At 36.4% G+C, this 25968-nt stretch overlaps 2 protein-coding genes across 3 annotated transcripts in view; one reads left to right on the forward strand and one right to left on the reverse strand.

Moving 5' to 3' along the window:
• Positions 1-25968, reverse strand: part of LOC149538429 (auxin response factor 12-like) — a 230903-nt gene that overhangs the window by 108926 nt on the left and 96009 nt on the right. The window lies entirely within an intron of this gene.
• Positions 18030-24043, forward strand: LOC149538430 (uncharacterized). Its single transcript, XM_089800203.1, has 3 exons — positions 18030-18406; positions 18529-18707; positions 23922-24043. The coding sequence occupies exons 1-3, from the start codon at positions 18030-18032 to the stop codon at positions 24041-24043; spliced, it is 678 nt and encodes a 225-aa protein (XP_089656329.1).

The following is a 25968-nucleotide window of genomic DNA, read 5'->3' on the forward strand; positions in this document are numbered from 1 at the left end:
AAAAACATATTAACTGACTTTTTCAGTATTCAAAGCAACCTAGAAGTGATACTCCAAATTTTATAAATGTATGATATGTTGAAATGAATAGTGAACTATAAAATATAAGGTAGGCTCAAAACAACACCCTTATATAAGCCTTGACTACCATCATATCATATATATTTATTCTCAAACTTCGCATAGGTCTTGAGGAACATCATGGAAGCTCAAGTACCATTTTTATTAGTAGCAACATTAATCTAGAGCTATTGGAGCACTTCCCAGACAATTCGAGTGTACTCAATTCTTTCTTAGCTTCTCATTTTAACAACAAAAGACATTACTTTTGAGTTTCAACCCATAGCAAATTGTTGTCTGCGATTAAATTCTTAACATTGAATAAAATAGGCATATGCCAAAACCAATATAATTCTCACACAGCCTAGAATGAAGCTCCAGTAGTTCACATTTTGCAAAAAAATGTTTCACAAATGACCAAGGAACGATTACAAGCAACCATGTATGTTAAGGGGCTTACCAAAATAATCTTCTAAATGTCATCCCAAACTCTTATTGGAAGCTTACATAAACACAATGACAATCCATCACTATATATAGGGAGTTCCTCCCTCAAAATTGGATGTCGCACCATGTAGAAAAGAAATGCCCAATGCATTAACTGAAAATTAACCTTCTTAAATGACCCAAGAAAGCCACCTATATGATCAAAGCAAGAAATGCATAGCAACAAACTGCTAAATCTTCTCATAGAGTGCAATACTAACAATTTCTTCAGCTAGGATCTCGTCTACAAAACGAGCTGAAGTGGATATGTTTATTCTCAAAGGGATGAATTGAGTGTTGGAAAAAGCACGGAAGCAAGAAAGTAAACTTCGATCCTTGGCAGCTGCTAGGTGCCCTTTCCAAGATAAGAAACCTCCCTTCAAAAGAAGAGCAGAACATAGGGACACTGGAGGACAAAATGATAACAAAAGAGGGTTTACAGGGCCAACACCAAACTGGAATCAAGAACGTAACTATAATGGGAATGCACAGCAGAATAGGACAGACGCACAGCCCCAAGTACCACCCGACCCGCTAGAGGATGTTTCACATGTGGCGGAGACCATTTTGCTAGGGATTGTCCAGGGGGACTGAGAACAGGTCCTAAACCATTGCCATCACAACGCCAAATCTATGTTGCAGTAAGAAACTGCCAAACCCGTCATCAAAATACACCTTTGGAGGCTACAGGTACACTTTTCGGCAAACCTATTTGCATCTTGATAGATATTGGTTCATCAGAAAATTTCATCTCTCCAGAACTAGTTAGAAGAATGTTATTACCAGTAACAAAAATGGGCACATCATGGACGGTCCAACATGGGGATAAGGCTGTTAGGACGGTTGAAAAATGTCTAAAGGATGCACCAGTTGAATTTCTTGGGATAAGTACTAGGGTGGATTTATATGTTGCTCCCTTGGGAACCTATGATGTGATCCTAGGAATTAACTGGCTAACTGAACATAAAGCCACATAGGATTGTCTCCATAAGATAGTATACTGCATAGATGATAATGGGTACCAAGCTGAGATTTATGGCATATACAAACCCATAGCCATAGGGACTATTTCAGCTATGCAATTAAAGAAAGCAAGGCGGAAAAGGGGAAACCAAATTTTTATGGCAATATTAAACAAAAATGAGGAAAAGGAAACTCCTATGTTTGAGAATAGCCCCTTTCTCCTTGAGTATCAGGATGTATTCCCCGAAGAATTACCAAGGATGCCACCTAAAAGAGAATTTGATTTCTCAATAGAATTAATGCCAGGGACAGCTCCAATCTCTAAGGTCCCTTATAGGATGAATACTACAGAACTGCAGCAATTGAAAATACAATTGCAAGAACTATTAGACAAAGGGCTAATTAGGCCGAGTGTATCCCCATGGGGTGCTCCTGTAATATTTGTCAAAAAGAAAGACGGAACCTTGAGGCTATGCATTGACTATAGAATGTTGAACAAAGTAACTATCAAGAACAAGTACCCTTTAGCTCGAATCGATGACTTATTTGATCAAATGAAAGGAGTGTCAGTATTCTCAAAAATTTATGGCTATGCATTGACTATAGAATGTTGAACAAAGTAACTATCAAGAACAAGTACCCTTTAGCTCGAATCGATGACTTATTTGATCAAATGAAAGGAGTGTCAGTATTCTCAAAAATTTATGGCTATGCATTGACTATAGAATGCTGAACAAAGTAACTATCAAGAACAAGTACCCTTTAGCTCGAATCGATGACTTATTTGATCAAATGAAAGGAGTGTCAGTATTCTCAATTAAGGATAAAGGATGAGGATATACCAAAGACAGCATTCCGAACTAGATATGGCCACTATGAATTCATAGTAGTACCTTTCGGGCTAACTAATGCACCTGCTACCTTTATGAATCTGATGACCAGTGTATTTCATGATTACCTCAATAAATTTGTGATAGTGTTTCTGGATGACATTTTGATTTACTCTAGAAGTGAAGAAGAACACTTAGACCACTTGCAATTAGTAATGCAAAGGCTTCGTAAACATCAATTCTATGGAAAGTTATCCAAGTGTGCCTTCTTTGAAAAGAAAATTCATTACCTAGGGCACATTATATCTACCGAAGGCATCTCTGTGGATCCCGATAAAATCAAAGCTATAATAGAATGGCTGATTCCTAAGAATGTGTCTGAAGTAAGGAGTTTCATGGGTTTAGTTGGGTATTATAGAAGGTTTGTTAAGGACTTTTCAAGTATAGCCAATCCTATTACCACATTGCAAAAGAAGAATAAAAGATTTATATGGACGAAAAAATGTGAAAGACCATTCCAGATTTTAAAGGAAAGATTAACGTCAATACCTATTTTGAGGGTACCTGACCCTAATGGTCACTTTACAGTAGTCACAGACGCATCTATAGAAGGTCTTGGAGGAGTCTTGATGCAAGATGAAGGTGTGGTTGCTTATGAATCCCAAAAACTAAAGACTCATGAAATAAACTATGCTCCACATGATCTTGAATTAGCTGCCATAGTGCACGCTCTACAAAAATGGAGGCACTTTTTGCTGGGAAAACCTTTTGAGTTGAAAACTGACCACCATGGATTAAAGTACATTTTTACTCAACCTCATTTAAATGCAAGGCAAAGAAGATGGTTAGAATTTTTAAGTGAGTATGATTTTGAAATTGAATATATCAAGGGGAAGGAAAATCGGGTAGCTGATGCTCTAAGTAGAAGAAGGCATATCTTGGCAATCTCTACCTTACAAATAGATTTGAAACAACAAATTTTAATGGAGCAAGGTAAAGATCCATGGTATCTACAGGTTAAGGATGCGCTTGAAAATTCTTCTACTAAACCCAAGTATGAAGGATACACTCTAGAGCCCTGTGGGATGATGAAATATCAAAGTTGGATATATGTTCCCAATCTTAGGGGATTAAGAGAAACTATTTTAATTGAAGCCCATAGTGCTCCCTACTCGAGACACCCTGGAGTGAACAAAATGTATGCCGATCTAAAGAAACTCTACTATTGGCTGGGTATAAAAAGGGACCTAGTCGCCACAATAGCTAAATGCCTTGAATGTCAACAAATAAAAGTTGAACACTTGCACCCGGCTGGATTACTTTACCCACATAGTGTGCCACAATATAAATGGAAAGTTATAAGCATGGATTTCATTCAAGGGTTACCTATGACATCCCATAGACACAATTGCATTCTAGTGATTGTAGACAAGCTTACCAAAGCAGCCCACTTTATCGCAGGAAATTTGACAGATGATGCCCCAACCATAGCTTGAAAATTTATTAAAGAAATTTTTCGGCTACATGGTGTACTAGAAAAGATTATTTCAGATAGGGATGCTAAATTCACATCCAAGTTCTAGACCACCTTACAAGCTGCCTTGGGAACACAACTAAACTTTAGTACATCATAACTTCCAGAAACTGATGGGCAAATTGAGAGAACTAATCAAGTTTTAGAAGATCTACTCCGTATGTATTGTATGGATCAGCAAACCAAATGGAAGGACTATTTACCATTAGTGGAATTCACTTATAATAATTCTTTTCAGGTTACTATTGGTATGGCTCCATTTGAAGCACTTTATGGAAGGAAGTGTCGAACACCATTAAGCTGGGACAGATTGGAGGATAGGATCGTAATTGGGCCTGAGATGTTGCAGGACATGGATAATCAAGTACAACTAATCAGACAGAGAATGAAGGAAGCAACAAACAGGCAAAAAAGTTATGCGGATAAACATAGAACTCCGCGGAATTTCCAGATCGGTGAAAAAGTGTTTCTTAGAGTTCGTCCTCATAAGAGTTCCATATCTTTTGGAAGGAAATCCAAATTGGCCCCATGCTTTGTTGGACCTTTTGGAGTCCTAGTGGAGATTAATCCAGTAGCTTATCGCTTAGCTTTGCCTCCAACATTGAGCCGCATTCATGATGTGTTCCATGTATCCTTGCTAAAAAGGTATAAACCTGACCCTAAACATATTTTGAACTGGAATGCACTGCAAGAGGAAGAACCAAGAACTATAACAATCCAACCATACCAAATCATAGAGAGGTGACAATACCAATTGCGCAACAAAATGGTGGATCAATGTAAAGACCAGTGGGATCAGTATTCAGCAGAGAATGAAACTTGGGAAGATACCGCAGAAACGAAAAAACATTACCCAAATATATTTGGAGAAAAAAAACCAGTTATAAACTTACCAATTTTGATGTTACTTTGGATAAACTCTACAAAGGCTCAAATATTTTGTTAAATGATATTTTGTTTTACGAAGAATTGGCACTTATTAGCATAAAAATTGACATTTGATATAAGATGTTTTGAACACTCTATAAAGCATGTAAACAGGATTGGTAGGGTTTGATTTTTATAAATAGTTTAACTGTATTAGCATAAAAAGAGTTATTTTATGATTATTTTTATTCTTACCAATGAATTTTTATGTACAAATTTGGTATGCACACCTTGTTTTTGATGTTGTCTTCTGATATCATGTTTTAATGCATCAGGACGATGCATTTTTAAGGTGGCAAGGATGTCACGACCCCTATATTACTCATTTGTTGCAATTCCAATAAATAATTTGCCTTTTATTTTAAAAATAATTTCTTGAGATTTATTTATCAAGTTTTAGTTTGAAAATATTTAATGTGTTTTCTTTAGAGGTAATTTAATTAAAAATAAATAAATTTTGCGATTATTTAATGAAATTATTATTTTTTTTTTTATTTTGCTTTTAAAAAAAAAATCGAGTCTTTTTTTTATATAGTAATTAATACATAAGAAGTTTTATGTTTATTTTTAGATATTAATTAAATAAAATAAATAAAATGATATTTTTTATTTTTTTAAAGCAAATTAGTTTTGTTTTTTTTTTTTACATTAAAGTACTAACTAAGAAAATTTCTTAAAAGTGGAATTTAAAATAATTTAAAAAAAAAAACCATACATTCACAAAAGAATAATTTCACAATTTTGGAACTAAGCATTTAACTAATGATTAAAGGTAAATATTGAGGGGATCAAATAAAGGTCAAAGGTAAAATGAAATGAGCCAAAAAGCTTTAAATGTGATGCATCGATTTATATTAGATAAGGAGTTTACAAATGTTTTGTTTCTTATTCATAACAAATTTAAAAGTATAAACATTGTTCTTTTTTGGGTAATATAAGACTTAGGCGGCTAAGTTAATGTTATAAAACCCACAGGAATGGAGCATATTTCATTTTTGAAGAGGCAGGCACAGGAGACGGCAAGGCTGGATGAGGAGATGTGTCGAACCAGGAGGGAATGGGAGATAATGTGGCAGGTACAGGGGTGTCCTCCCATGCAGTGGCAACGTGGAAGCTTGGGGAAGAAGCGAATCAGATTTGGGTCAATCCAAAAGAGGGCAGCATGAATGTGGAGAGAGTCCAGCCATAGGGTTTTTGCCACCACAAAAATAGGGATAAAAAGTGGAGAGTGGTTCTCTTGACGGGGAGGGGGGGAAGATACATGCCAGGAGTCTCAGGAAATGAAGAATGACTGAACCTTAGTTAGTCTTTTGCTCCAATGTCTCAGTTTCATACAGAATTTGCAGCAAGAAAGAGAACAGTATTAGTCTAGAGATAGCTGCCTGGTATCACAGTAACAAATTTCCAGTTATTCTTTTCCTCATCTCCACTTTATCAGCCAAACTAGGTATGTAAAATTTATTTGGGAAAAACATTTCTTTCAGTTGTTTTAGTTATGTACGGAGGTTGTTGCACAAGAATTACAGCTGGGAGATATTAAGAAAACTTATTTAGTTATATTTTGTTGTTTTGCTTTCTTATGGTAGTGTTACAGCTGAATACATCTTTGGGGTAGTCTTAATTTGTTTTGTTGATAAATGTACACATAAACTTTGATTGGTGTAGATGGTTCATTCTAAGTTTATATTGCAAAGTTGTATTACTTCTTGATACTGGGAGCCATCAGTGATTAGGAATGTTCATATATCAATGTTTGTGCTGTTCAGAATGTTAGCCAAAAATAATTTGATCAATTGGATATAAAATTGTCACTATACAGCAAACCCTACTATTTGGTATATTCTTGCTTTTATTGTATGTTCAATTAATGCATTTCAATTGGAGTGACCTGCTGTACCTATTTGTCAGTATAGCAGCAGAATAGTTAAATTGCCATTTTTATTATTCTTTGCCCTTGCCAGTCATTAAATTAAGTGATACTGAATTTTTCTCATTCCCCGTGTTTGGAAGTTTTGGGTTGTTAAGGAATGGCTTTGGAATTGTGTCATATGTGATTTGGATGAGATCTGCATTTGGAATTTGAAGTGTGCAGATATAGAGTTTGCTGAAGTTTATTGTATTCTAAAAATTTCAATTCACTGCACTAATACAAAAGTAAAATATCGATTTGAAATTTCTACGTATATTTGCAAACCTTGATTTTACTTGGAAACTGAAACCTCAAAAATCCTTAAACAATTGCTAGAATCTGTTTTTATATTTAATTAAAATAGAAAAGAATGGCATTTGTCTAATGTTACCTTTTGTTTGAACCTTGAAAATAAGTTAATGATTAACCTTACATGTCAAACATTATCCTTTAGTGCAAAATAAAACTCGGAACCCATTTTGCAGTATAGGATAGTATGTTATCTTCAGCATGGTATGTACAGCTGTTGAGAAGTCTTTACATACGATAACTAACCAAGTGAGGAATTAAGGTACATACGCATAGGGGAACATTGTACACGGACAAACTAAAAATCTCTAAAAAAAACTAGTTTTATACATAATATAATGGATGCTTAAGATTGCCGCCTAATTCGCCTTAGTAGGTGTATGATGGTGAAGAACTACTCAAAAATGAAGAGAACCCCACAAGGGTCGTCTCCACAGTAGTTACATCAAACTTAGAACAAACAGAACTACATATCGGTAGCGAGTGCGCGTTGCATTGATATCTTGATCCCGTGGATACGAGTATGTAGGCAGCCTGGAAGGTGAAGAATATCTCCTGAGCACAGATACTTTGGACATAGGTGTTGTGGTTACTTAACTCTCGCTAAATTGTAACTGATTTCAAAGCTTAAACAGAAAAAAAAAAAAAACTTGGTAACAAAAAGCAACATAAATAAGTTAAATAAAGATCCTCAGGAAGGTACCTATACCTGGCCCGATGCTCGAAACCCGAGAAGGGCTATAGGACTTAGTAATTCTCTCAGTGGTCTTACACCTGGCTAAAAGCCCGAAATCCAAGGAAAGGTGTGGCCCTATTGGTAAAGATAAACCTTGCAAAGAACCTTGGCTCAGTTCTAGGCAGACTGTGCAACTTCTTGCAAGCCACCCGGACCCAGATTGGTCCCGAAGGGTGAAAGACTCTGATCAGAGCAATGTTTACTCCTGTCCTCTATAATAACCCATCTCGGTACGATGGAGGTACGGATTCTAGGTCACTTACTTGTTATTGTTAACTTACCCCGTAGAGGTAGAGGTATGACCAAGAAGGCCGCTTATGTGTGTTCATCGGGTTCCCATCCTGGATGGATGGAGGTACAGCATCACAGTCACTTACTTGCCAACCTACCTCGTATGAGTAGAGGTATGACCAAAGGTGGCCGCTTAAAATGCTTAAGCACCTATCTTGGTGAGGTAGAACTCTAACACGATAGACTATCTAATTGGCCCATGACAGAAGAGCCCGAATTGGCTAATTAATACTAAGTCTTATATGGACAATATAAGGACAAAAAAAAAATCTCCCGAGTAAATCTAGTATAAATTTTTTTTTAAATGGACTAGCAAATTGTGTTAATAAGATAGGTTATCTTTCTAAATGTTTCAGCAATAGGGCCTTTCTTTGCTTTGTAATGCTTCAGAATTGTAGCTAATTGTAAAGTTCCAAATTTGTAATCTATTTAAAAGTTGTAACAAGCAAAATCAGAAGTCCACGAAGGCCGAAATTGGCAAGTGGCTCACTGTAATCGCACTACTAATAAAGTGCCCAAAGCATCTATTTTAGGAGGGTTTCTTGATTTAGTGAAAAGGGGGGGTGTTCTTGGTGTTGTGTTCTCTCTTTTTTGCACTTTTCTTTCATTTTCTGCGTTATGGGCAACTTTAAGTTTCCTAAATTAACTCCTCATAACTATGCTACATGGTCCATAAAAATGTGGTATCACTTAATACATAATGGAGTTTCTCAATATGTAAATGGTACTCTTCCTAAACTAGCAGGAGATAAAGTTTCAGCAAGTGATATTTTAGATTGGGTAGCAATGGATAGGAAAGCCCTAGGTGATATATGTTTGGGGGTAGGTGATAAGATCATGTATCAAATTAAGAAGTGTTCTACATCCAAGGAAGCTTGCGATACCCTCGAAAACCTTTATGGTAAAGTGTCTGAAGAGGATGTTTTTAAAATTGAAGATGAGCTTGTCTCCTTAGATCCGAAGTCATATGACTCAATACAGGATTTCATCATCAAGGTGAATGAACTAAGGACAATGCTTACTGATTGTGGGAGTTCTATCAAAGATGACAGATTGATCTATCTCATACATAACAAGCTGCCATCGGAATATTCCACATTTGTATCTTCTTTTACCATCTCAATGACTACCCTAGGGTCTGCCTACAAGAAAGTCACTTTTGATGAATATGCTAAACTGTTGGATGATGAAGAAAAGAAGTTGAAACCAATGACGATTCTCAAATCACCTCAGTCTAAAGCATTGGTGGCCAATGAGGGTTCTCAACATTCAACTGGACAATCTTCAAATAAAGGAAAAGGTAAGAAGAAATGGAAGAACAAATCTAAGGATGCAAAAAGACAACACCACAATCCAATCAACAAAGCAAGTCTTCAAATTCCAACAAGAAAGGGGACAACAACAAGGAGAAGAAGAAGTGCGCTTATTGCAAGAAATCGGGTCATGAAGAGCATGAGTGTTATCTCAAGAAGATTGATGAGTTGACCAACATCATGAAGAGACATAATGTTCCATTGCCTAATGCTTATAAGGATAAAAGCTCGTCTTCAGATTCAAAGGGCAAAGGACAAGCACTAATGGCTAATTCAAACTCTTCAAAGGAATGGATATTTGACTCCAGTGCCTCTTATCATATGGGTTCTTCAAAGGAGGATTTTTCTTCATTGAATCACTCAAGGTACCGCACATCTTCATGGGGAATGATAGCAAAATGGAAGTTGAAGGAAAAGGAAACGTGGAGATGGAAAATGGAGAGTTTCAAAATGTTCTCTATGTTCCAAACCTAAGTTCCAATCTCCTATCAATCTACCAAATCACTCACCTCGGAGATGGACATAGAGTTGAGTTCCTTCCAAACTCAGTAAAAGTGCACAGTCTTAAAGACGATTCCTTGGTTGCAGTGGGGAAAGTAAATCATAACAAAAGGTTGTACTCTTTCTCTCATTTTGTGCCCAAGTCTCCTTCAAAGGCCTTGTTAACACAATCAAATTCAAACATGCAATTATGGCATAAGCGGTATGGTCATCTTGACTGCCGCTATCTTCAGTAACTTTGCACATACAAAATGGTCAAAGGTCTACCTCAAATCAACTTTTCTAAGGGTGAATGTTCAGCAGATTAAGTGGATATGCATCCAGAGTGGAAGTTACAAAAAGGGAAATCTTCTAGAACACCAGGTGTTCTACAGATGGTTCACATGGTATTAGCAAGTACTTTTGGATTCAGCCAAGGTCGCTACATATTTACCTTCCTTAATGACTTTTCAAGGTTCACTTGGGTCTACTTTCTTCATAACAAAAATGAAGTGTTGGACAAGTTTCTAGACTTCAAGACTCATGTAGAACGGAAATCCAGAAAGGCCATTAAGGTACTCTAAATGGACAATGTAAGCATGTATGTGAACAGAAAACTAAAAGACTTTTGCAGACATGAGGGAATTGATCTTCAGACTCCGTTAGCATTCAGTCAACATAAGACAAATCTTGCAGCTTTGAGGATCCGCACTCTTAAGTCTATGGCAAGTTGCATTATAAAAGCCAAGTCTCTAGATCCATCATTAGAAGTTGAAACAATCTCTAGTGTCACTCACATTCTTAATCATTCTCCTCATCTAGCCTTAGATGGAAAAACTCGTTTTGAGGTATGGTGCGGCAAAAAACCTATTGTGACACACTTCAGAGTCTTCTATTGTCCTGCATGGACAAAGGTATCTTCCAAGGGTTGCAAGGCACAATCACCTTGACCTTGTACTTTCATTGGTTATGAAGACAGTGTGAAGGCATACAGACTTCTAGATCCTAAGACACATCAGATTTTTGTGGAGAAGGATGTTCATTTTGAGGAAAGTTCACCAAGCTTGTCCTCTACTCCTCTCCACACATCATACAATGTGGAAACTGATAGTGACACCAGTGATAGTGCTTCAATAGATTCAGACACGTGGGGTTCTATCGACAGTTGTAGGGAGAGGTCACTACATCAGTTCAGTCCACATGCATTTATCGCCACAATGATAGGTCCAGCACAGCAGGGTACATTAGTCTTCTAGATACAAGTTCAGTGACAGATTTGGGGGACAATATTGATGATCTGCCTCTTCTTGATGCAGAAGTACCTTCTTCAGTTGTTACGAGGGCTCCATCCGACTCTCTTATTCATTCTCTACATGATCAATCGTCACAGGTTGAAGTGATTGTGGATACTTATGATCAGCAGTTGCAGCAGGGTTCTTCATCAGTTGCAGAGATAGACAGTTCTTTGAGATAGGTTCTTACGCTAGTTGAGCAGGTTTCAAAGACATCACTTATCCATGGGATTCTTTCCACACACAACGAAAGCATCTCATTTGTACCTTTGACATTGTTTCTTCCTAAGGGGAGGAACACCATTCTGCAGTCTTGGGTCAACTTCTTCATTGGAGCAGTCACTGTTTAGCATTCTTCTTTGGGGGGGGGGGGGGCCTATCCTATCTCTCTACCTCTTCTCATCATTCTCTTATGTATATAATGGATGTATGTCGTAATGGGGGGTCTTGATTACTCCATCCATCCATACATCGTTCATCTCTCTTTTTGGGAGAGGGTTTTTTCCATGAGGTCTTCCCTCTTTCTCCGCTTTATGAGAGATTGCATATCATTATGTACATGGGTACCTAAAATGGCCTAGTAGCCTGGACCCATTAGGGCATTCCCCTAAGTTGCACTTAAGGCGGGGTGTTGGTGTAAATAAGTATTTACTTATTACACTTACTTAAGTTTACCTAGGTTAATGCATTATTTTATTATTTCTTTAGGTGAGACACTTAGGAGTTTGTGTACTCTCATTAGTTACACAACTCTAATTATGCACATGGTGTCTACAACATTGAAGTTTGCATCATTCACTGAGTTGTCATGATGACAACATAGTTATCCGCACTCCTCATTTAGCACATGTTGTCTAAACCATTGATTTGCATGCTACACCATTGTAGGCTTATCCTCACATCATCGCACTTAATTCCGTGCTTAATGGAGGATAACCCATATCTAGTGGACATGTGCCTAGTTGTATGACTTATCATGTTGCTGACTTCTATGCATTCTAAAAGCTCTCCTGAGGCCTTTATATACAGGCACTCCTAGTGTACTCTCTATTTTGGTCTACTGTGTGCTTGTGTTTGAGTTCTTTGGTCTTGAGTGAATTCTGGCTTAAGCCAAATTCTTACAATAAGCAATAACCTCTCAAATCTGGATATTTATCTACAATATAGACTTCACGAGTTTGAAATACTTTGCATTCCAATATGTGATTACTCGATGACACCTTTAACCATAACTAGGTTTTCATCCAATTTCTGAGAAAATCCCAACTATTTTCATCCTCATATTTTTCCTGAAAGCCAGATTCTCTCAAACTCTCAAAAAGAAAATGTCCAGCATAATCTGATTGAACTAGTCCGTGTTCTTTTATAGCTCACAACAAAGACCCTTGGCTGTCCCTCTGCTTTCCATTATGATTCTCCCTTTCGTGTGAATTTGGCTTGCCCTCTTTTAATTTATTTTGAACTATGTTTTAATTGAATGGAACTTAGGGGAAATAATAATAAAGCGATTTATTAAGATTCCACTTAACTCATCGTAAAACTCACTTTAATACTTTACTAAATAATTAAATTATCAACTCACCGCAAAACTCACTTTAATACTTTACTAAATAATTAAATTATCATTAAATTTAATATTTTTCAACAACTGAAATTTTATTTATGTAGTTAAATTCTAAGGTCCACAAAAGGGGACATTACAATCCTCCCTTCCCAGAGATTGTGTGTCCTCAAGAAACCCTAAACCTGCATGGACGATACCAAAATCATGCCCTAAGTTGTAGAGCAACTCATATTGATCCATAAGAAACAATGCACCAATCATGTCAAATACTCATATGCCAAATCAATTTGTCCATCAGGCTATTGGAAGAGAAATAGAAAGCTATCAATATATATCATCCATCTATATAAGTAGACCACCCAAAAATGTGAAAGGCAACTCCCATATGCACATAGATCAAGTCATTAGGCCACCAAATTTTGATGTTGTAACTCAGGCCAACCATAAGAACAATGTTGATAGTGTCACCATACTCATGTATACGAAACATATCCATCTCATACACAATATCGAACTAGTAGAAATGTCTCCACACACTCATGCAACTTAATAGTTATTGTAAACCATATCAAATCTGAATGTGCAATGGAAACCCAAGTAGGATAGCCACTAACCACTAAAAAATCTATTTAAAAGTAATGTCCCCATTTTAGGCAAGTTACTACGATTGGCTTGGTCAGTTCACCATCGCGACCCTTGTCAGCTGAGAGTGGCATTTGGGGGTCTCAGTTGTGGGGTTATACACTTTCTAGTACCCCATGGTGTGTTTTGGCTCCATTTGAGGGACTTAATATTTATAGTAAGTCAGACTGTTGGTTCCGATTGAGTAAGAGGAGTGGAGTGATGCTCTCAATTTTCATTTCAGACTTCTAGTTTTGGCTCCAAGAATCTTGGAGAGAGCGACTATTTATAGTAAGTCACCCTGTCAGGTTTATTTGTCGTCTTTCTTCATCAAGATCACTTTGGTGTTATCAGATTTTGATTCTAATGTTTCTGCAGTTGTTTTCGCAATGCAAGTGATTATTATAATTATTCCTCTAAATATGCTAAGGTTGTTATTTTTGTTGGTGTTGTATGTTGCTCACCTCAGTATTATAGCTTGTTGGAACTAGGTCGAAAAGATTTAAATCGTGGGCACAAGAAACAGTGGCCTTATGTGTCAGAATATTATGTTATGTCAGAAAAGGTCATTTTTTGGAACCAAAAGCAATTAATAAATTATATTATAATGACACTTTATTATATTTTAATGTTGTCGAGTTTATTTGGGAAACTTGTGCCATTTGGAAATTTTAAATATGAGCCCATTAAATGAGAAAGGCATCCGATAATTTGATTATCTTATTTTCTTTTGTTGTCTTGGTGACAATTCTAAGGCTCTAATTTTCAAGGCTTGCTGAAGTATAAGGGTTTGGGATCTATAGCTGAAGTGATGTAGATTCAATTTTGAAAATTATTCTGAGATTGCTTGGCAAATTTTGCTGAGGTATACTATTTGTCATTTTTCCTATTGTATTAATTGTCCCTAAGGAAAAGTTTAATTTTTCTTGTTGTTGGAGGTTGTTTTGGAATTTGTGAAGGGATTCACTGGAATTGTTGTATCAAATTGTGTGCTGGTTTATTTCAAATTGGTTGAGCGCCCATATATATCTGTCGGTGGGCATTATTTTCTATCTACCCTTTGGGGGCAATGTTTTCCATATGCGCAACTGCATTTGTTTGTTGAAGAATTCTTTTGCTGCTGATAGTCGTCATTTCATAAGGTTTCAAGGCACGTTTTACCTATAAGTTCATCGATTCTAACTTCCAATTTTTCTGGTTATTGTAGATATAGATAATAGGCGATATTTTATCAATTCGGTGGTTGGTATTTTGTGAAAATACTCAATATCTATGTTGATATTAAAATCTGGAATTTTCAGGTGTATATTCCCTACCTAATATCAAAATTATGAGTAGAAATTTTATTGCAATATCGTCTATTTTTCTGCTATATTGTTGTATCAAAATTTGCAAAACCTTGCTAACAATAAAGAAATCAATTCTGCAACACAGACTCTTTGAGACAGAGTTCATTAAATTAAATTCACCAAATAATAAATAAACAGCTGTCCTATCATATGAAATTTGTGACAAATCGAAAGATGAATTCTAGATATCTTCATCACCCATCAAAAACAACTCTTAAGTGGTTATATCACTGCAAATGTCATCAATAAAATCAACATTTCCACCAATTAAATGATTTAGATTAAGTGAAATTTCAGAACTAGAAAACCTTTTTACCATCATCCATGGACTGGGGAGCATCATGAATTGGTTTTAGATGAAGTTTAGTTTGGCTTGTTGAGCCATTAACTCAGCTTTCCATGCTCTTTCTAGTCATTCTTCGATCAATTTTTGGGACAGATCTGTGTCAGGTGTTCCAAGGTGCGAAAAAAGCATCCTCTGATAAGATGCTTCATCAAAATTAGTGTCCCATGCTTGCACGTTGTGTACCACCAATGGTAAAATATATCACTAATTTCTTCATGACTATAGGCTGCAATATCTTGAGAAAGAACAGATATATCATTGTTGTCAATGAGCAGAAAATCAGGTCTGAATTCATCCTTGATTTCCTTGCCTTTGAAATCTCCAACGGCATGATGAACAAAATAAGAAGCTTTGGGGATTGGATCCACAATATATACTTCATGTTTATCACCTACATCTTCAGAGCAAACATGGGAAGACTCAATAGTAGCATCATCCTCATGTGAAAGAGTTGTTGCTTCATGATGATGTAAGAAAATGCGACTCTTGTTGTAAAAATCAGCTGTCACACATTTGTGTAATGTATTCAACCTTTACAAGCACCTCTTCGTTGAAATATTATTGGCCAATACATGCGCTTTAAGTGCCAACACTTGCAGAATCCTCTTCACTAATTATTCCATGCATAAAGGTGGCAAAACTCAAGAGAATGAGAAGGTAAACTACTACTGTCCCAAATCAGAATTTTGGGCTTCAATTTTTTTGCATTCATCAAAACACTGCCAAATCTTGACTTGTCTCATGTCCCTCATAGGTGATTAGAGGTGGTAGTGTCTCAAATAAATCTTCTTCAAATAAGGTCTCAAGGCTTCAAGGTATTTCCTTGTGAAGTTATTCAATTCTTTCATCAACTTGTTTAATTTCTGTACCTCTTGCATTGTCATTCTGTGCCATAGAAGTGCCTCCTATAGAGGACTGATTTTCTAATTTCTGCAATGAATGATGAAACATACTCAAATGAAGATAAAGATCCATAATCTCCCTATCTTTTTCTTTCACTAACTTGGATAATGTATAGAATGTCCCATCCGTTGGTCAAGTCCAAAACTTAGAAGACCAGACTTTCCAACACTCGTGTAGTTAGGTATGATGATGCCTCCTAATGTCATATCAGTCCAATTAAAGTCTCCATTTATATCCTCATTAGCAATTTTCTTAGCTAATGGTCTTCTAGTAGGGTATCCATCCAATCCGTAGGGCAGACTTTATCTCCTCCTAGGCCTCTACGGATATCCCTTCAGGATTTATCCATGTCTACGATCCTTAGAAGAGACTTTATCACATCCCATGCCTCTATCAATATCCCTTTAGGACTATCCATCTTTTTAATCCTTAGGAGAGATTTTATCTCTTCCCAGACCTCTACAAATTTCCCTTTAGGACTATCCATATTTATAAATCCTAGTAGAGACCGTCTCTTTCTAGACCTACAGAAATATCTGATCTTCATTTTGTAAGAGAAATTGGGAAGATTCTGATTGGGAGGAAATACAACTAAATATTTGCATTTACATGTTTGTAGTTGCTTGTTTCATTAAAAATTCTCATTCTCTAATTTGATATTCATTTCTTTACCTGTTCACAAGTCTTACCTGCTGGTTCTAATATAAAATTGATATTGATAATTTTCAACTAATTTGAAATGAATTAATTTCTGATTTCTAATTCCACTTTGTTGCCCTGCTTCTCTAGTAATGGTTGCTGATTTGATTCTCAATTTGTGCACCATTGTCATAGTTAGGGTTGGGTTTCTTCGACACTCTATCATTCTTTCCCTTCATTTAGTGATTGGATGGTAGTGAAACCACCTATATCCTGTCTTGTTTTCTTATATAGCCCTCCTCTGTTTCTTTGTCAGATATTGCTTTTATTCTATGGACTTGATTCCTTTTCCCACACTCATGTCCAAATGTCCATGGTTCTTTGCACCTAAAACATAAGCCTTTCTTCATTATGTCCTCTTTTTGCTTGATAGCTTCCTTGTTGTGGCTTGGTGCCCAATAGTTTGCTATTCTTTGCTAAAATAGGATTCTTTTCCTTTATCAAATTTTCTTGACCCTTCATACCATAGTAACGAGAATCGCCCAAAAATCGCCTGAATCGCCGATTTCGCGACCCAATTCATCCTGCGCGATTTTTTTTGAATCGTGAATCGGTATTGCCGATTTCAGGGCCATGAATCGCTTGAATCGCCGATTCAGGCGATTCATGTAAAAATCGCCAAAATCGGCTATGAATCGCCCGCGGCATGGAAAAAGGGAAGTTGAAATTTTTAAAAAAATCACTTGTTTTTTTCACTTTGTTTTTGACCTATTCTCTTTGTTATAACCCTAAAGGGCCTTCTATTTGTGAAGCATGAGTAGAAGAGAGGAAAAGTGACAGAGAAGAAAAGAAAAGAAAAGCCATGGGTTTCCAACCGGCAAGAAGGAGGAGCACCAAAGAGATCAGCAGGCCATTTGGGGAGCCCATCAATTGCTTTGGGAGCATTAAGGAGCCAATATCAACACTCCTCAACTCATTTGCAAGAGGTAAGTGCTTATTTTTATTCTTGCATGTTAGTGTATTATGCATTTTTAGTTAAATTTTTAGTGTATTATGCGTTTTTTGTTAAATTTCTATAGTTTTCAGGAATTTTAGTGTAAATTTTGAATGCTCTTTATTTTTACTAAGTTGCAAGCTAGGGTTTGTTGTTTTATAATTTTTATTAGCTTCCAACTTTGATATTTTACATAAAAAAATTTATTGCAGCAGCCTTTGCTCTCATTTTTCGCAAATTCCAATGGGTAAAAAATATGAATGCTGGAAATATAATCAAGAGTTTCCTGGAAGAACCAAATATCAAACAAAATGCATCTTTTGTAAAGAAAAAATAACTTCCGGGGGTATTTATAGATTGAAATTCCACATTGCTGCTATACCTGGACATGATGTTACAGTTTGCACTCACCAAACTCCTGAGGCAAAACGCACTTGCTTAATTGCATTAGAAAAAATTGAAAAAGACAAAGCAAATAAGAAAATGCAAGTTGAAGGGTTAAGGGGTATTGGCTCCCATGTTCTCGCCTCCGCAGCCGCATCCACATCTGCATCTGCATCAGCTTCCGCATCCGTAGATTGTGTTGGAGAGGGTTCTTCTAGGCCTCCTTTTTATCCTAGTTCTTCTACTCGTGCTAGTGCTAGTGCTAGTCGGTCACATACTGAGACAGAGTCCCACACCAACCTATTGCAGCCTACAGTGCGGAAAAACAGAATGGATAGTTACTTTGTGCCCCGCACTACTCCTGGTTCCCAACCCACGCTTGAGGGCATGGGTTTGAACAAGGAGATTCACGATGCTGCCAGAAAGGAGATATGCAAATTTTGGTACTTTTGCAACATTCCATTTATTGCAGCCAGGTAATTGATTCTTTTTTCTTTGTTTTCTTTAAAGCTAAAATTAAAAGTAAAAGTAAAACTTTAATTATATCTACTTGTTTTAAAATTTGAGTCTTTGACATCTAAACTTTTATTTGTGACAGGGCTCCTTATTGGCAGAATATGATAGATGCGGTTGCTATTTGTGGTCCGGGGTTTAAAGCCCCAACTGAGGCTAAGTTGAGTGGATACCTCCTGGATGAGATGGTAGAGGACATGAGGGTTGACCTCGAGGAGAACCGAAAGGAATGGATTGCAAAGGGTTCCACCATCATGACTGATGGTTGGACCGATAGGAGGAATAGAACACTCCTCAATTTTGTTGTATCCTGTGGAGGTGATTGATCATTCTACTTTCCTACATACATTGTAAATTTTGATTTGTTGAATGCTAATTCGTTAATGATCCATTTAATATTATAATTCGTTGTTTTGTTACTTGTAGGATATACCATGTTCATAAAATACATTGATGCTTCCACACATGTGAAAAATGCCACATATTTATGTGAGGCTATTAAGGAAGTTATAGCAGAGGTGGGAGAACAAAATGTGATCCAGGGGGTGACGGATAATGCAGCAAATTATGTTGCAGCAGGTAAACTTTTAACTTTGCAAGTTTTGAAAATAAATTTATTTGAAATTTGAAATTTGAGTTTCTAATTGACTTCAAATTGTTGTAGGTAAACTTTTGATGGAGAGGCACCCCACCATATTTTGGTCCCCTTGTGCGGCACACTGCATTGACCTCATGTTGGAGGAAATTGGCAAACTTGAGTTTGTCAAGTCATGTGTGGAAAGGGCAAAAAATATATGCAAATTCATTTATAATCATGCATTTGTCCTTAGTACAATGAGGAAGTACACAAAAGGCAAGGAGTTAGCTCGCCCAAGTATCACGAGGTTTGCCTCGAATTTCATCACCTTGCAGTCCTTGTTGACATCAAGGGATGGATTGAGGAGCATGTTTGTTGGGCAGGAGTGGATTTGCTCTTCCTATGCTACGACCACTATAGGGTTAGATGTGGCGGATTGCATATTTGATGAGGATGGTTTTTGGAAACCCGCTAGAGAAATCCTTAAGGTAAATTTATTGCAATTTAACATTTAGTATTTTGCTTTTACTTTAAGTTATATTATTTTATATTTAAGTTTTGACTCAAATTTTTTGTTTTACTTTATATGTAGGTCACTGAGCCCCTTGTAGCTTTGCTACGAACTACTGATGGGGAGAAGCCCTCTATGGGCTACATTTATGAGGGCATGGATAGGGCCAAGGAGGCCATCAGAGCCCAATATGCAGGAGTGCAAGAGAGGTATGGCCCTATTTGGGACATCATCGATAGGAGATGGCAGAATCAGCTCCATCGACCCATCCACGGAGCAGCTTACTATCTGAATCTGGCATTTCGTTTCTGTCCTGAGTTCAAGGTGGATGCGGAGGTTCTCACTAGCTTATACACAGTGATTCAGAGATTGAGTAGCGATGAAAATAGTGCTGCTGCGATTGTTGAGCTAGACTAGTTCAACAATAAGGAGGGGCCACTTTTCTCTGGCAGGATGGCCATAAATGCTCAGACAACACTATAGCCAGGTAAAAATTAAATAATATATTCAATGTTCATGAATCTAGATTCTAAACTTAAAGTTGATTATATAATGCATTAATTTTAGAGTTGTAATCTGTAAATGAGACTAATTGTTTTTGTTTTTTCCTTATTTCAGATAGATGGTGGCAAATGTTTGGGGCCACAACCCCAAACCTTCAAAAAATTGCCATCCGCATTCTGAGTCAGCCGAGCAGCGCTTCTCGATGTGAGCGCAATTGGTCCATGTTCGAGCACATCCACTCGAAGATAAGAAACAGGTTGACAGTGCAGAGGTTGAATGATCTTGTCTTTGTTCATTACAACCTTCGTCTTAGGATTAGACAGATTTTGGGCGCTGACTCCTCTCCGATCATTCTAGAGGAGATTGATCCAGAATCAGAGTGGATCACAGAGACCGTGGACCCAGTCTTCATTGAGGAAGACCGCGCGTGGGTTGACCAGGTGGATGTAGAGGCTAAGGTTGTGGCTAGGGCAGAGGAGGCAGCTAGAGCACGTTCAGGCATTGGTAGACGCACAGACGCAGGCCCTAGCGACGTTATTCGTGAGCCCATTGCCCATGCAGGGGACATGGCTCGGCGGTCCTCTAGGACCTTCCTTACACGCCTTTCTCATAGGCAAACTGGATACTCAGAGGCTGAGGTTGAGGCTGCAACAGAGCTAGAGGATGATGATGAGGATGATAAGGCTTGAGTTGGAGCCTTGTTTTTATATTTTGTTTACACTGTATAGATATTGATAGTGATACTGAATCACTGATAGACATATGTTTCAAACTTTCATGGATCTTCATCTTAGATTTATACATACATTTATGATTTGATGTCTTATAGATCTTCATGATTTCATCTTACTGATTCTATGATTTGAATCATTATGATCATTTGATTTTTATTTACTTCAGCTAGCGTACAATTTACATTTTAGTACATAATGATAACATAGTTACGTATGTGATGGATTTTATGTTTCATGTTTATGTATGTTAGATTCTATTTGATGATGTTATAGTGTTTTTAAATTATATTCAATAAAAGGTGCATGAAATAAGTCTTAAATTGTTAAAATCTTTACATTTAAAGGGTTTTTTCAAATTTGCCAATTCATCGCCGATTCACCGGCGATTCACCCCCGATTCACGATTCGATTCGGCCGTGCCGATTCCGATACGATTCCGATTCACGTTACTTTGCTTCATACTTATGGTGAGCCTTAGTCAGGAAATTCCTAGGTCTTTCCTTTTTATTTTCCTTTCGGATGGCTTCCTCTAAGTTTTGGGGTTCAAATTGTTTTACAAAGTTTATGGTGGAGTCTTTAAGTCCTATAAACATATAAGTGAGCATCTTTTCGGAAAGATTCAACACCATAACGAATAAGCTTTGGAATTGGTGGGAAAACTCCTGTTGAGTTCCAATTTTTTTAAGGTGGAATAGCTCTTGGAAATACTATTTAGGGTCCCTTCCATCAAATATATTAATGTCTTTGGGATAATTCTCCATAGGAGTTTATATCTTGGTGGCCTTGAAAAATAAGCCCACGATGTCACCACTCATGCGATGCCCCTTCCAAATGGAGTAGTGCAAACTAGAATGCATCTTCTTCTGTCATGGGACTAAACCAGAAGAGGGTATACAATTTCCGCAAGCATATGTGGGCTGTGGTTTTCCCCAATCCATTAAAGTTTGGAAGTGCTACTTTGTTTACTTTGTGCTTGAGCTCCTTGTTTATGTGCCTCTAAGATGCCTCTCGTCGTTTGTCTTCACAAAATTCTCTAAATGATACAACCTCTCTAATGTGGGGCTCAAGATTTGCATAAGCTCTTGCATTGTCCTCGGTTCTATTCATTGATTGTTATATTCCTTCATCTCTTCTCAGTATCTATTCTCGAGGCAAGAATGGAGGTTTGTGTATCCTATAAGTTGATGACATGTTATTGTTTTTTGAATCATTCGAATTACTGTCCCTAGCATGCAGGGAATAGCTCTTCAAATTATTGATTGAAACTCCCATGGTTAGTAAGGCTTGGAGGAGAAGCTTGGTTTTATTTTTCCATTTGACTTATCAGAGTTGCTTTGTTTGTTCCATATAGGACCTCATCTCATTGGCTATTTTGTGCATCGTGGCCTTTTTTGTTCTTCTTTGATAGGTTTGCATAAACTCCTATTTACAAGATGACAAGATTATGCTCTAAAACAATGTAATGTCCCCCTTAGGGGGATCACCTTGAATTTGGACTAATTTCTTAATTCTATAAATCCAAATTCTAAGAAGCTTGCTTCGATCAATCTCTTGCACGTAGATATTTTCTATGCTACAAATGTTTCAGTTCAATATTATAATTGTATATGGTGTTAATATGCTCAATCTAATGAATTTATACCCGGGAGGAATTAATTTAGGCAATTGTTTAATATTGGTGGAGATTGACCAGTGGTAATTCTATTGTTAGCAATAAGTCCAAAATGGATCTCTTACCTTAATTCATGGGACCAAGCTTATGATAGTGTAAATTCTTCTAAAAGAGTGCTTTTGACCAGTCAATATTGACCTAATCAAATACTACACACAATGGATCCAAGATAACTACAAGTATTGATCTAGAATTGGAAAGAGAGCTTTTATATTCTAACGATTTAATACCAATCCAATTGTCTAATTATCCATTAGTTATATCTCTATTCCATTTGTTTGGAAAGTTGTTATACCTTTGCAAGAGTTATGTTCCCTTGTCTTAATAGCCATTCAGATTAGATAATGCTTTAATCACCGATAAATTTTGATTGTTACAATGAATCAACTAATCATAGATTAGGCAATGCATCTCTTAATCATTATTATTGGTCAATATCGATTTCTTAAAGGTTTCTATGATATTTTTTTCTGACATTGAATTGATTCCCAATTTGGGCAAGTTCCTCCTTGGTCAATCCTTGTGTTCAAGATTTATAATATATTATGCTTTTAATGTGACTGTAACATCAACGCACTATCTCAGCAAATGATTAATCAATATTCCTCACCTAACGCCATATATTCAATGCGCTAGCAAACAAAAGACATGGGTTGTATTCTTATGCTATGATAATTCACAATTATTTCATTTATTAAGACAACTACCTTCCATATTAGAATGATCAAGTATCTAACAATTTATGGAAACATCTTTGAAAAATGAACACCTTAATTCATTCAGCATCTATGGATCAGTAATTTCAAATAGTAACCAATTTATATCAAATGTAAAGGATTTCGATCGGTTGGCTTCAATTACACAATGGGAAAAATTTTGACTACTATTTATTGATTTATATATTTTAAACAGCATTACAAGACTAAGAAAGTCCCAAGGCGAGGTGGCTAAAACGAGGTTGGCCACCTTTGGACTAGGACTCGGTTGAGTCCTAGCAGAGTCTTGCTTGACTCGCCGAGTCCCATCAGGCTGCCTTGCCTGGTGGCCAAGGCCCATAATGTAGCAACAAACTTTTTAAAAGTTATTTCCTTATTTTCTTTTGGTTTGTAATTCAAGACTAAGACCTAAAAAGGTCATTCTATCACTTGCAAACACAAAGAACAGAGAAAGAAGACTTGAGAAAAGAGTATTGGGATTTTTCAACTCACGGGCAAGATGATTTATACAAATTTAACATTTATTTTCTTTCTTATATTTTAAGTTATATTTGTATAAATACTGTCAAGATGTTTGAGATAGGTTTTAGCTTTATAGGAGTCAAAATGTAGATTCTAAATTTGGGGGTTTTCAAAATAATTCCAGACTTAACCAAATTTTAGGATTCAAAATGCCTTCAACAGTGTTGTCTCCCACAACATTTCTTGGCTATTTGAGGACAAATTGAAGCTGCAAGTTGATGATCCTATCTTTAGTGATGAAGACTTGGAGTTGGTTGATCAAGTAGATCAAGAGGCAGAGGCAGTGGCAATGGCAGTGGAGGAGTTTAGAGCACAAGGAGACCCTGCACAGGACCTTGAGGGTGAGAGTGATGGATTCGACTAGGATTGTGAGGATGAGTATGAGAATGAGGAGGATGATCATGATGAGCATATCACTGAGGTTCAACCTCACACACAAGGAGAAAGGATGGCTCTAGAGTCTTCCATGACCTTTCTTAGGCATACTCGTAGGAGGACATAGGCTACTATGAGCCTTTATTTTGATATATGTTTTGAACTTTCGATTCTATGGATTGCATATTCCATGAATATTGTAGACATTTGACAGTAGCACTATATTTCTATTATGCTATTCAATTTAACTTTAACTTTTTTTTTTTGAAAAATTCCCATTATACTTAAGTGATATATTAAAAGTTGTGTATGTATGCAAAGTAGCTTCTATTTATCTTAATTATTGTGTATTTGATGCTAATAGGCTAAATGGTGCATTAAAAAGACTTCAAATCCTTAAAATCGTTGAATTTCATGGGTTTTTTAATTTGTCAAGTCCTTGCCGAGTCCGACCGTCAAGTTTGAGTCCGAGCTCAATTTGGGCTTGTTGAGTCCAAGCCGTGATCTATTAAACGTTGTGTATGTATTTGATGTTAATTGGCTAAATGATGCATGAAAAAAACTTAAAATCCTTCAAAATCTTTGAATTCCATGGATTTTTTAATTTGCCGAGTCTGACCGTCGAGTCTAAGTCCGAGCCCGACTTGAGCTTGTTGAGTCCGAGTTGTGATCTATTAAAAGTTGTGTATGTCTGCAAAGTAGCTTCTATTTATCTCAATTACTGTGTATTTGATGTTAATTGGCTAAATGATGTATGAAAAATACTTTAAATCCTTTAAAATATTTGAATTTCATGGTTTTTAATTTGTTGAGTCCTCGCCAAGTCTGAGTTTGAGTCTAAGCATGATTTCGGCTTATCAAGTCCGAACCGACTCCAAGGCTGGTAACACTGATTTTAACTTTGTTGATATTCATTTACTTATTAATTATTTTTAAATTATTACAATATAAAAGTCATGTATATATTGGTAACATTTTATTATTAGTATTATATTAATAATAGGTTGTTTTATATCATTGTTTAATTAATAATTATTTGATTTTAACAAGGTTGCATGGGTACTCGTGCCCACACCCTTGGTATCTCTTACCCACGTACCCAAATACTGTGTACACATATTCCAAGTACCGGACACTCGGCGGAGAGCATCATAGCTGAAGACCTTGATTAAGATTTCTGAATATTGTTTTCCGGCTTTTTGTTTGCATATCAGCTTGAACTTTATCAAGCTTAATTCAATACAGGATCAGTTTGAAACTTTAATACAATATTGATTAATAATAAACTTTTATCACTGTTCAAGTCAGAAGTTTATCATTTGCAATATGTCATTGTCATATGATTTATGATTTCTTGCTCATGTTTAAAGTCTGCCTTATTTGTTATACATCTAAACATTTATCATATATTATTATTACAAACATATAGCAAATTTGAAACCGAAAACAATACATTACATTTGCAAACTTTATTGCTGTTCTTGTTTTAAAAAACAATTGTCATGACTCATAATTTCAGATTTTCTATAAATATAAAACTATAATTAAAAAAGTTTCACATACCCAATTACTTATGTCTCCTATTACGAAAAATAGCCGTACCCGTACCCTGAGCTCCCCAACTACCCTTTTACCCATGCAACCTTGGATTTTAATATTCTAATATTATATTTATTATTATTTATTAAATTTGATCTCAGGAATAGGAGACATCATAGAAATACAGATTGCTAAAATTCTATGTTGGCAAATTAGATACTTCTGAAATTGCTGAATCCTGTAAACTTCGCTGTATTAATAAGCATTCCAATAAATGTTCCTACCCATTTTTAGGCAGAAGACTGCATAATTGATTCCGAGATAACAGCAACTTTAAATAATTCAAACCTAAAGTTTAAATTGGAATGCAGACTT

The sequence above is a fragment of the Cupressus sempervirens genome, chromosome 9 (genome assembly GCF_028749045.1).
Source record: "Cupressus sempervirens isolate cs-2001-9-10 chromosome 9, ASM2874904v1, whole genome shotgun sequence".
NCBI lineage: Eukaryota > Viridiplantae > Streptophyta > Pinopsida > Cupressales > Cupressaceae > Cupressus > Cupressus sempervirens.